General features: G+C 40.3%; 1 protein-coding gene across 1 annotated transcript in view; it reads right to left on the reverse strand.

The window, feature by feature from the left end:
• SLC12A8 (solute carrier family 12, member 8) overlaps positions 1-13,051 on the reverse strand; it is a 143,118-nt gene that overhangs the window by 9,420 nt on the left and 120,647 nt on the right. Inside the window, exons 11-12 of the mRNA XM_010834282.1 lie at positions 6,237-6,334; positions 5,413-5,530 (exon numbers count right to left, since the gene is read on the reverse strand). Coding sequence (XP_010832584.1) covers positions 5,413-5,530; positions 6,237-6,334 — 216 coding nt within the window. The remainder of the gene's footprint in view (positions 1-5,412; positions 5,531-6,236; positions 6,335-13,051) is intronic.

Here is a 13,051-nt window from a genome sequence, read left to right on the forward strand (position 1 = left end):
GAACCAGAGATCAAATTGCCAACATCTGCTGGATCATCGAAAAAGCAAGAGAGTTTCAGAAAAACATCTATTTCTGCTTCATTGACTATGCCAAAGCCTTTGACTGTGTGGATCACAATAAACTGTGGAAAATTCTGAGAGATGGGAATACCAGACCACCTGACCTGCCTCTTGAGAAATCTGTATGCAGGTCAGGAAGCAACAGTTAGAACTGGACATGGAACAACAGACTGGTTCCAAATAGGAAAAGGAGTACTTCAAGGCCGTACATTGTCACTCTGCTTATTTAATTTATATGCAGAGTACATCATGAGAAACGCTGGACCGGAAGAACACAAGCTGGAATCAAGATTGCCAGGAGAAATATCAATAACCTCAGATATGCAGATGATACCACCCTTATGGCAGAAAGTGAAGAGGAAGTAAAAAGCCTATTGATGAAAGTGAAGGAGAAGAGTGAAAAAGTTGGCTTAAAGCTCAATATTCAGAAAACGAAGATCATGGCATCCGGTCCCATCACTTCATGGGAAACAGATGGGGAAACAGTGGAAACAGTGTCAGACTTTATTTTTTGGGGCTCCAAAATCACTGCAGATGGTGACTGCAGCCATGAAATTAAAAGACACTTACTCCTTGGAAGGAAAGTAATGACCAACCTAGATAGCATATTGAAAAGCAGAGACATTACTTTGCCAACAAAGGTTCCTCTAGTCAAGGCTATGGTTTTTCCTGTGGTCAGGTATGGATGTGAGAGTTGGACTGTGAAGAAGGCTGAGCACCAAAGAATTGATGCTTTTGAACTGTGGTGTTGGAAAAGACTCTTGAGAGTCCCTTGGACTGCAAGGAGATCCAACCAGTCCATTCTGAAGGAGATCAGCCCTGGGATTCCTTTGGAAGGAATGATGCTAAAGCTGAAACTCCAGTACTTTGGCTACCTCATGCGAAGAGTTGACTCATTGGAAAAGACTCTGATGCTGGGAGGGATTGGGGGCAGGAGGAGAAGGGGACGACAGAGGATGAGATGGCTGGATGGCATCACTGACTCGATGGACATGAGTTTGAGTGAACTCCAGGAGTTGACGATGGACAGGGAGGCCTGGCATGCTGCAATTCATGGGATCGCAAAGATTCAGACACGACTGAGCGGCTGAACTGAACTGAACTGAACTATGATTCTACTGTGGAAGTGACAAATAGATTCAAGGGATTAGATGTGATAGAAAGGGTGCCTGAAAAACTATGGATGGAAGTGCATAACACTGTGCAGGAGGCAGTGACCAAAACCATCCCCTAGGAAAGGAAATCCCAAAAGGCAAAATGGTTGTCTGAGAAGGCCTTAAAAATATCTGAGAAAAGAAGAGAAGCAAAAGGCAAAGGAGGAAAGGAAAGATATACCCATCTGAATGCAGAGTTCTAAAGAATATCAAAGAGAGATAAAAAAGCCTTCCTAAGTGAACAATGCAGGGAAATAGAAGAAAACAATAGAATGGAAAGACTAGAGATCTCTTCAAGAAAATTAGAGATACCAAGGGAACATTTCATGCAAAGATGGGCACAATAAGGAACAGAAACAGTATGGACCTAACAGAAGCAAAAGATAATAAGAAGCAGTGATAAGAATACATAGAAGAACTACACAAAAAAAGGGGTTACTGACCCAGATAACCATGATGGTGTGATCACTCGCCTAGAGCCAGACATCTTGGAGTGTGAAGTCAAGTGGGCCTCAGGAAGCACTACAAACAAAGCTAATGGAGGTGATGGAATTCCAGCTGAGCTATTTCAAATCCTAAAAGATGATACTGTTAAAGTATTGCACTTAATATGCCAGCAAATTTGGAAAACTCAGCAGTGGCCATAGGACTGGAAAAGATTAGTTTTTCATTCCAATCCCAAAGAAGGGCAACGCTAAAGAATATTTAAACTACCACACAATTGTACTCATTTTACATGCTAGTAAGATTATGCTCAAAGCCCTTCAAGCTAGGCTTCAAAAGTACACAAGCCAAGAACTTCCAGATGTACAAGCTAGATTTAGAAAAGGCAGAGGAACCAGAGATCAAATTGCCAACATCCGTTGGATCATAGAAAAAGCAAGAGAATTCCAGAAAAATATCTACTTTTGCTTCATTGACTACACTAAAGCCTTTGATTGTGTGGATCACAGCAAACTGTGGAAAATTCTGAAAGAGATGGGAATACAGACCCCCTTATCTGCCTCCTGAGAAACCTGAATGCAGGTCAAGAAGCAACAGTTAGAACCGGACATGGAACAACAGACTGGTTCAAAACTGGAAAAGGAGTACGTCAAGGCTGTATATTGTCACCTTGCTTATTTAACTTATGATGCAGAGTACATCATGCAAAATGCCAGGCTGGATAAAGCAAGCACAAGCTGGAATCAAGATTGCCAGGAGAAATATCAATAAACTCAGATATGTAGATGATACCACCCTAATAGCAGAAAGCCAAGAGGAACTAAAGAGCCTCTTGATGAAGGTGGAAAAGAGTGAAAAAGTGAGAGTGGAAAAGTTGGCTTAAAACTCAACATTCAAACAACAAAGATCATGGCATCTGGTCCCATCACTTCATGGCAAACAGATGGGGAAACAATGGAAACAGTGACAGACTTTATTTTCTTGGGCTCCAAAATCACTATGGAGTGACTGCAGCCATGAAATTAAAAGACGCTTGCTCCTTGGAAGAAGAGCTATGACAAACCTAGACAGTGTATTAAAAAGCAGAGACATTATTCTGTCAACAAAGGTCCATATGGTCAAAACTATGGTTATTCCAGTAGTCATGTACAGATGTGAGAGCCAGACAGTAAGTGCCTAAGAATTGATGCCTTAGAACTGTGGTGCTGGAGAAGACTCTTGAGAGTCCCTTGGACAGCAAGGAGATCAAATTAGTCAATCCTAAAGGAAATCAACCCTCAATATTCATTGGAAGGATTGATGCTGAAGCAGAAGCTCCAACACTTTGGCCACCTAAGGCAAAGAGCTGACTCACTGGAAAAGACTCTGATGCTGGGAAAGATTGAAGGCAGGAAGATAAGGGGACAAAAGAGGATGAGATGGTTGGATGGCATCACCAACTCAGTGGACATGAGTTTGTGCAAACTTCAGGAAATAATGAAGGATGGGGAAGCCGGGCGTGCTGTAGTCGATGGGGACGCAGAGTCGGACACAGCTGAGCGACTGAACAACAACGATATGCATTTGTAGGGTACCATTTGGTGTTAATGCATGTATATATTGTGCAAGCACCACTAAAAGCAGCATCCTGAACGTATCTATCACCTCCAAGTCCCCTCAAGCCACTTCCTAAGACCTCCCTCCCTCATATCCACACCTCCACCCCATCCAAAGGCAACCACTGATAATGCTGTCATTATAGGCTAGTTTGCATTTTTTAAAAATCATTCTTAAATGGGAAACAGTGGTTACTGATTTGAGACATTTTTCTTTTCTAATATAAACATTTGATGGAGTAAACTTCCCTCTGAGCACTGAACTAGCTGCAGCCCACAATTTTGATGTTATATTTTCATTTTCATTCAGTTAAAAATACTTTAAAATTTTACTTATTTCTTCTTTGAACCATGAGTTAATTAGTTTCTTTAGTATATTTAGTGCTCTTTAGTATTCTTAGTCATTTAGTGTTATTCAGTGTTCTTTAGTTTCTAAATATTTGGGGATTTTCCAGACATCTTTCTGGTATTTATTTCTAATTCACTTCCTCTTTGTTCTTGTATTGACTTAAATACTTCAAATTTACTGAGACTTTAAAAAAATGTCCTAAAATACAGTTTATTCTGGTAAATGTTTCATTCTTTTCACTTGAAAAGAATATATATCCTGCTGTTGTTATATAGAATATTCTACACTATCAATTTGGCCACATTTGTTGATAATGTTAGTCAAGTCTTCTAAAGCCCTACTGATTTTTTTCCTACTTGTTTTATCAAGTATTGAGATAGAGGTGTTGAAATCTGAATATAATTGAGAACTTTTCTACTTATTATTGCAGATGTATCAGGCTTTGTTTTCTGTATTTCAAAGCTCTGTTTTTAAGTGCATCAATAATAAGATTTATTATGTCCTCTTGGTTAATTTTCCCTTTGTCTTTATGACCCTCTTTATCCCTGGTAATATTCTTTTCTCTGAAATCTACTTTGTCTTCTGTTAATATAGTCACTCCAGCTTTGTCTGATTTATCACGATATAGCTTGTCCCATTCTTTTACTTGTAACTTATTTGCTTCTCTACGTTGAAAGTAGGTTTTTTGTAGAGAGCAACAACTAGATCATGCTTTTTATTCAATCTGATAATCTCAGTTCAAACTGAGAACTGACAAATTCAATCTGACAATGGTTTAGACCATTTAATCAGGAGTGTTTAGACCATTTAAAATTAGTGTGGCTATCGATATGGCTAGGTTTACATAAACCACCTTGCTATTTGTTTTTGGTCTCTTATCTTTTTCTCTTTTTTCTGATTTGAGTGTTCAATTTTATATTCTTTATTGGCTGATTAGCTGTAAGTCTTTGTTGTGTTATAGGCATAACTCATTTTATTGCACTACATTTACTGTGCTTCTGAGTCCTGCATCTTTTACATGTTGAAGGTTTGTGGCAACCATGCATCGAGCAAGTCTACCAGGGCCATTTCCCCCACAGTACTGGCTCACTTTCTGAGTCACATTTTGGTAATTGTTATAATATTTCAAACCTTTTCACTATTATTAATATTACATTTCTTATGGTGACTTGTGATCAGTGATCTTTGATGTTACTACTATGACTTGAAGGCTTAGACGATGGTTAGCATTTTTTGGCAATAAAGTATTTTAATAGTAAGATATGTACAATGTTTTTTAGACATAATGCACACACTTAACAGACTGCTGTATAGTATAAATATGACTTTTGTATGCACTAGGGAACAAAAAAAAGTGTGTGACTTGCGTTATTGTGATATTCATTTTAGTGCAGTGATCTAGAACTGAACTCACAATATTTTCAAGGTATACTCATCTTTTAGTAGTTGCTTAGGGTTTGTAATACACCTTTGTAACTTACCACAGTCTATCTTTAAGTGATATTCTAGTACTTCACATACAGGATAAGAAACTTTCAACAGTCTATTCCTATTTCTTCCCTCCTGGCTCTTAGGCTATTGTTGCCATCCATTTTACTTCTACGTGTCTTATAAACCTCACAATTTATTATTATTTTTCATTTGTTATCATTTATGCACATGCATATTTTTTTCTCCTAGACTGTCAGCTTGAACGTGGGATTTGTATCTGAGTCAGTGTTGGCATTTAATAGGTGTTCAAAACCTGTGCTTTTCAATAAATGCTGAAAGAGAAGAAAGGAGGTGGTGGCAGAATGGCTGTATTGCTCACCAAGGTGAAGTCCGGGATTTGTCCGACCAATGTAGAAATATACAATGGCAGCAACACCTATGTTAACCAGGGTATAGACCCACTGGATAACAAACATGATGAGAAGGGACCCAACAGCCTGTGGAAAGAGAAGGAAGAGCAAGTCAGCTCATGACTGAAACACGCACTAAGCAAGCCACAAGACAAGGGCCTTAAGCGGAGGAATCCCCTGTGCTCCAGTGGTTAGGACTCCACGCTTCTACTGCAGGGAACCAGGGCTTGCTTTCTGGTCTGGGAACTAAGATTCCGCAAGCCACGTGGTGTGGTCCCCTCAAAAAACAAACAAAAACCCTTGATAAGACTAGGACCTTTAGAAACAATGGTCCTCTCATCAACTTCTGAATCCTATAGAAGTCTGAATAACTGAAGTTTACTTGTAATGCAAAAACCTCTTTACAGAAGATATTTGAGAAGATGTCCTGCTGAAAGTACCTTCTAATCAAAACAATCAATAAATAGATATTCTATTCTAGCTCCTTGTCCTACTCCTCTCTAAGAGAAGCAAATTAAATTATGCTAATATGGTATACCTGGAAATTCAGTAATCCAGAATTTATCAGAGATGATTATTTAAAAAGTAAACCATTGATTAAAATAAATGGTTCATTAAATGTAATCTTGCCATGTGTAGCCTCATCTAAATTCTAATATATCAGGCAATTAAAACACATTTCTCCTAATAAAGACTTTCCTCTGTCCTCCCCTCAACCCCCACCCCAAGATCACACATGTATCCACCTGAATTAAGTCTCAAGAACAGTTGAGATCAAAATGAAGGTACTCACCCCCAACAGGGAGACCCAGGGATTGCATATGTGAGTGTAGAAAGAAGTTGGTCTCCTCTGGATACCTTGTTCCTGTAGCCTGGACTTCAGGAAGAAATCTAAAAAATAAATGAGCCAAAATCCTTGGTTACTATTTTGTTATCAAAGCTTCTAGTGTTTCTATTAGCAAACACCTATGTGCTCCTCTTCTCCAATTTTGTAATTCAGTCTAAAAGACAATGTCCACTCACCTCAACCATTAGTTTCCTGGGCCACACCTGAGGCTTGTCTTTACCAGAAAGTTCACCTCCTAAATCATGATTTCAATAAATCTGCCCTCAGTCCATCACCTCTGTTTTTTTTTCTCATTCACTCTGCTGTCTCCCACCCCAACTATTCATAGCCTGCAGGGGGACCTTCAGTCAACTTGCCCTAATATGTTTTTGCTTCCTACCACCTACTTTCTCTTTTCATTACCCTCTTACCTAGCTTAGAGTCCATGCCCAAGACTATTAGCAAGCACTCCCTTGGACAGATCATCTACCTTCTCATTTCAGCATCACTCACAAGTCTTATCCCTTAAGTTAACTCATTCTCCTATGCTCTGATGTAATAAATTTACAACCTGTCCTCTCAAAAGAGAGCTTTCATATCCTTTCATCAGCAAGTCTGCCAACCTGCTTTCACCTGTGCCCTCTCTTCTGCCTTTCCATTGAGGAAGCAGATGAACAGTGCTGGCTCCTACCTAAGGCCCATCCCTATATTTGTGCCCTGCTCATTTCACCTCTGCGTCATCAAGTTTTCCATCTTCTACCAAATCATCCTCATCAAATATAAATACACTGTAATTTCTTCCAACTAAAGAAAGTTTCTGGTCATCCCCTAGCTACTGTCCTATTGTTTTTTGTCTCCCTTATAGCAAAAGTTCTCAAAAGAATCGCCTATGTGGTTTTTACCTCCTATTGTTTCCTCAACCTACTTTTAGGATAGTACACACCACTCCACTAAAACTACTCTTCCTCAGGCTGTCAGTGACTTGAATCTTTTCAAATTCAATGGTCAACTCCTCATCTCATTTGCCCTTTCTGGTAGCATCTGACACATGTGATCACTTTTTCCTGACTGAAATATATTTGTCTCCTGGTTTCTAAGATGCCTTGGTCTCCTACTTTTCCTCCTATCTCACTGTCCACTACTCAGTCTCCTTCACTGGCTCGTCTCTTCCTTCTGACCCCCAAATACTTCATTCAGTCCTCAGCACTCTTCTTTACTGCAGTTAGGTGTGGTCATGTGACTAAGCTCTCACCAACAGAATGTGAACACAAGTGGTGAGTGCCAGTTCTGCACCAACGCCTTTGAGAGAGTAGGTATACCTCTTCTCTGTGCCTGAAATCTGAATATGGGAACTCAGTCTTGATTTTGTTCACGACGAGGTCCTAGGGGATCAGTTCAGTTCAGTCGCCCAGTCGTGTCTGACTCTTTGCGACACCATGGACTGCAGCACGCCAGGCCTCCCTGTCCATCACCAACTCCCGAAGTTCACCCAAACCTACGTCCATTGAGTCGGTGATGCCATCCAGCCATCTCATCCTCTGTCGTCCCCTTCTCTTCCTGCCCTCAATGTTTCCCAGCATCAGGGTCTTTTCAAATGAGTCAGTTCTTGGCATCAGGTGGCCAAAGTACTGGAGCTTCAGCTTTAGCATCAGCCCTTCCAGTGAATATTCAGGACTGATTTCCTTTAGGATGGACTGGTTGGATAGTGGAATCGTAACAATGGAAGGAGGCTGGGTCCCTGAATAATGCATGGAGGAGAGCCTCCCACTGATTTGGAACACCCCTCCTGGACTATTAGTGCAAATGAGAAATAAAGTTCCATTGTGTTTGAGCCGCTAAGTTTTTACCTATTTGTTACAGCAGTTTAGCCTCCCTTAATTAATATACCTCCAAGCAGGCTCTAGGTCCTTCTGCTACTTCTATACAATCTGTTCCTCACAAAGCCAGTGATCTTCTTTAAGGCTGGATCTTATCATATCACACCCCTAGCTAGAAGTTTCAGGGACCTTCTGTTGTGGTCACCATGGCATGTGTGACTACACAGGACTGACCTCTGCGTTCCTTACTGTGCTCATCTCCTATCCATCTCCCGTGACCCATTCCTCTCCAGTCACTCCTGGGATTCTGCTGTTCTTGCAATTTGCCAATCCAATTCCCATCTGTACCTTTACACATGCCATTTCCTCTACCTGGAACTCTTCCCTCACATCTCTGCCTGGCTCACTACTCTATACACTTCAGTTTTCCACAAAAATATCCTCTTCTTAAAAAGATCTTTTCTGACAAACCTATCTGAAACAGAACCACTATTCCCACCCTAGTTTCTATCCTGTTACCCCACTTTATGATTCATCACATGACATCACTTACTGACATTCCGTATGTGTGTTTTTATGTGTCTTTCCTGATAGAAGGCAACATCAATGACAGCAGAGACCTTCTACATCTATTCAGCATGTTCTCCATCCCTAGTCTAGAATAGTGCTTGGAAAGTAGTAAATATCCCATGCATGAGGGTACATGAATGACAAACCCACCCAGGCCCCAGAGAAGTCTGCATCCTCTCAGCATGTCTGCATTTATCATATACTTCCAACCCACTATACTTATTTTTTACCCCTCCCTATCTTGAAGGCAAAGATTGTCTTTTGTAGCTCTAAATGTCAAATCTAGGCAGTTTGTGCATAGGAAGTGCTCAATAAATGTCTCCTTTTTAATTGTGGATTAAAAGAAACTCTTCCAGAAGACCTAGACGTTTATCCAAAGAAGGCATACAGATGGCCAAGAAGCACATGAAAAAATGCTCACCATCACTAATTATTAGGGAAATGCAAATCAAAACAACAATGATGTTTCACCTCATATGAGACAGTGGCCATCATTAAAAAGTCTACAAATAACAAATGCTGGAGAGGGTGTAGAGAAAAGGAAACCCTCCTACACTGTTGTGGGGATGTAAATCGGTGCAGCCACGATGGAGAAAGGTATGGAGCTTCCTTAAGAATCTAAAAACAGAGCTGCATATGATCCAGCGATCCCACTCCTGGGCATGTATCCAGACAAAACTATAATCTGAAAAGATACATGCACCCCAATGTTCATTGCAGCACTATTTACAATAGCCAGGACATGGGAACAACCTAAATGTCCACTGACAGGTGAGTGGATAAAGAATATGTGGTACATATATACAATGGAATACTACTCAGCCATTAAAAAAGAACGAAATAATGCCATTTGCAGCAACATGGATGGACCTAGAGATCATCATACTAAGTGAAGTAAGTCAGACAGAGAAACACAGGTACCAAACAGCGTCACTGGTGCGTGGACTCTAAATGCGACACCAATGAACCTATCTACAAAACAGAAACAGACTCACAGACATGGTTGCCAAGGACGAGGTCATATGGATGGACTCATAGTTTCGGATTAGCAGACACAAACTGTTACATACAGAAGGGATAAACAACAAGGTCCTACTGTCTAGCACAGGGACTATATTCAATATCCTGGGATAAGCCATAATGGAAAAGAATAGGAAAAAGACTATATATATATGTATAAGTGAATCACTTTGCTATACAGAAGTTAATACAACATTATAAATCAACTACAATAAAATAAATTTTGGAAAACTCTGCCAAGGTTTATAATTGATTTGAATTGACAGCTCTATTAAATTTTTTTTTTTTAAAGACCGAAGCACTGTTAAGATTGTCTTTGATTACATTGTATACTTTCAACATGCCCAAGGCATGATTCATTTTTTTCAATCACAAGCTTAGTGAAATATAGTTGTTCCACTGGTTATTAAGAAGAAACATGACTGGTGAAGAACTTAGGTTTTTGCCTAACTGAAACAAAATGTTTGCCAAGTGTTAAACTTACTTTTTCACACTTGATCTTACACCAACTCAATTACACTATACTCAAGGGAGCTATGAGTGTATATGTGTGTTTTCTTGAGGAACTACAGGGACAGTGATAGGAAGGGCTGTGTCTTCTACGCAAGCACAGTGCAGTTTTACACATCAGCAATGCAAGGGAGAATTCAGTCAAGGATGCTCAATGACTCTGAATAGGTATGACAATATAAGCAGACAATTATTAGAATTCTGAACAGCTATGGTTTCAAAACCCTTCCAAAATGAGTGAAGGCTTTTCCCCTCCCTCTTTTCAAGGATTATGCTGAAAGAAATAAGTCTTACAGATTAGTGGCAGAAGGAGACAGTTTTTCATGTTAGAAATAATAGAATAACAACTGGGAAGGCAATTTTATCAAGCTTTAGTCACAAAACGAACAGGTAAGCACTGTGTGCTTAGTCGCTCAGTAGTGTCCAACTGTTTGCAACCCCATGGACTGTAACCCTCTAGGCTCCTCTGTCTACAGGGATTCTCCAGGCAAGAACACTGGAGTAGGTTGCCATGCCCTCCTCCAGGGGATCTTCCCAACCCAGGGATCGAACCCAGGTCTCCTGCAACTGCCAGGGGATTCTTTACCATCTGAGCCACCAGGGAAACCCTAGAATACTAGAGTGGGTAGCCTATCCCTTCTCCAGGGAAACTTCCTGATCCAGGAATTGAACCAGAGTGTCCTGCATTGCAGGCAGATTCTTTACCAGCTGAGCTACCAGGGAAGCATGTATTAGGCATGTTAAAAATATGAAATATAAGAAACATAATATATAACGTTAAATTGTCTTTTAAAATGTAGCAGTATGTCTAACAAGTTCTGTATTCATAAAACCCATGCAGACATGAAGACTTTAGGCCTGAAGGGGAAAACAATTATGTCAATTTTTTAAACCACAAATTTAAATAATTTTATAGAAATTATTTAAAATCAATATGAAGCCACCTCTGGAAATACACTCCATATTTTCATCAGGATAAACAAACACATAGTTCTGACTAGCACGTACAAAATAAGAATGGGCACTGATATGTCCACAAGTGATCATGTTTCATGCATGTTTCAAGTTCATGTGGTATCTGATCATGTTGATTCTGCAATCTTTTAACCACTTATCAAATACTGCACATTTATTTCTAGGTTGTCATCAGCACCAACAGTGCAGTTATGAGAATCCGGTAAATACTTATGGTTTGCTGTTCAGTTTACGGTTGTTTTCTTGAGATACACTTCCCCCAACTAGATTTACTAAGTCAGAGTGATTAGACAGTTTTATATTTCTTGTTACATCCTAAAAGTTCATTCTCCAGAGAGGATGAACCAGAGGGACTTCCAGCTACTGCAATGTGAAGAGGGCAGTAAATCCTCTCTGTAAGAGATAGGTATACAACTAGATGAAATTATCAGAAACAGTCCCTTGGGGCTCTAGAAATTTACCAAATGGAGACAAACTAAGAAGTGTTTATTTTTCTAAAACTGCTGGAGCTGAGGGTAAGAACAGTGAGAGCTTACAGTCTTCCTCCTGGGCTACTCATATCCCCACTCCAGTTTTTAGTCGCACAGAGCTTGCCCCTGTGTCTATGTGGCCTAGGAGGCTTCCCCCTCTGCCAGCAGATCTGTGTGTGGGTTGGGAACCACAGTTGAAGCGGACTGACTTTTCCTAGTCTCTCTCAGGCTGCCCAGATCAGCGGTGTGGGGAGCTACAGTCTTTCTATGGCTCTCTCATTTCTAGAATCTCCCTATTAAATTTCTGGCTGGTACACTGCTCACCCTCACTGGTTCCACTCCCTCAGGCTAGCAAAGCCAAAAATTTCCCCATTCCATTTCTACTTGGCTCACCACATTGAGCTTATAAAGGGACAGGCCACAAATTTGCTCCCTCTGGCAACAAAACTACTGCTTTCCGAAGAAATCATGACCCCAAACCTCCTAAGTTTGATGAAAAAACTAATCAATCAATCCAAAAGGAATGACTCCATTGACCTTGCTTCCAACAATGTTTACGTATAATACCTGATTTCCACTGACCTAAATACTTTTTATTGAAATTTTTGATAGCTTAATAGATATGCAATGATATTTTAATGGTGGTTTAAATTGGATTCATTCAACCCAGGTTCGATCCCTGGATTGGGAAGATTCCCTGGAGAAAGGAATGGCTACCCACTCCAGTATTCTTGCCTGAAAAGTCCCATGGACAGTGGAGCCTGGCAGGCTACAGTCCTTAGGGTTGCAAAGAGTCGAACACAACTGAGCAACTAACATTTTCAGTACCACGGCCTAGTTCATAATAGACACTGACCCAAGCAGCATATACATACTATCCCAAAGAAAGGCAATGCAAAAAATGCTCAAACTACAGCACAATTGCACTCATCTCACACGCTAGTAAAGTAATGCTCAAAATTCTCCTAGCCAGGCTGCAGCAATACGTGAACCGGGAACTTCCTGATGTTTAAGCTGGTCTTAGAAAAGGCAGAGGAACCAGAGATCAAATTGCCAACATCTGCTGGATCATCGAAAAAGCAAGAGAGGTCCAGAAAAACATCTATTTCTGCTATAATGACTATGCCAAAGCCTTTGACTGTGTGGATCACAATCAACTGTGGAAAATTCTGAAAGAGATGGGAATACCAGACCACCTGACCTGCCTCTTGAGAAACCTATATGCAGGTCAGGAAGCAACAGTTAGAACTGGACATGGAACAACAGACTGGTTCCAAATAGGAAAAGGATATGTCAAGACTGTATATTATCACCCTGCTTGTTTAACTTCTATGCAGAGTACATCATGAGAAATGCTGGGCTGGAAGAAGCACAAGCTGGAATCAAGATTGCCTGGAGAAATATCAATAACCTCAGATAT

Source organism: Bison bison, unplaced genomic scaffold (genome assembly GCF_000754665.1).
Source record: "Bison bison bison isolate TAMUID 2011002044 unplaced genomic scaffold, Bison_UMD1.0 scf7180017864032, whole genome shotgun sequence".
NCBI lineage: Eukaryota > Metazoa > Chordata > Mammalia > Artiodactyla > Bovidae > Bison > Bison bison.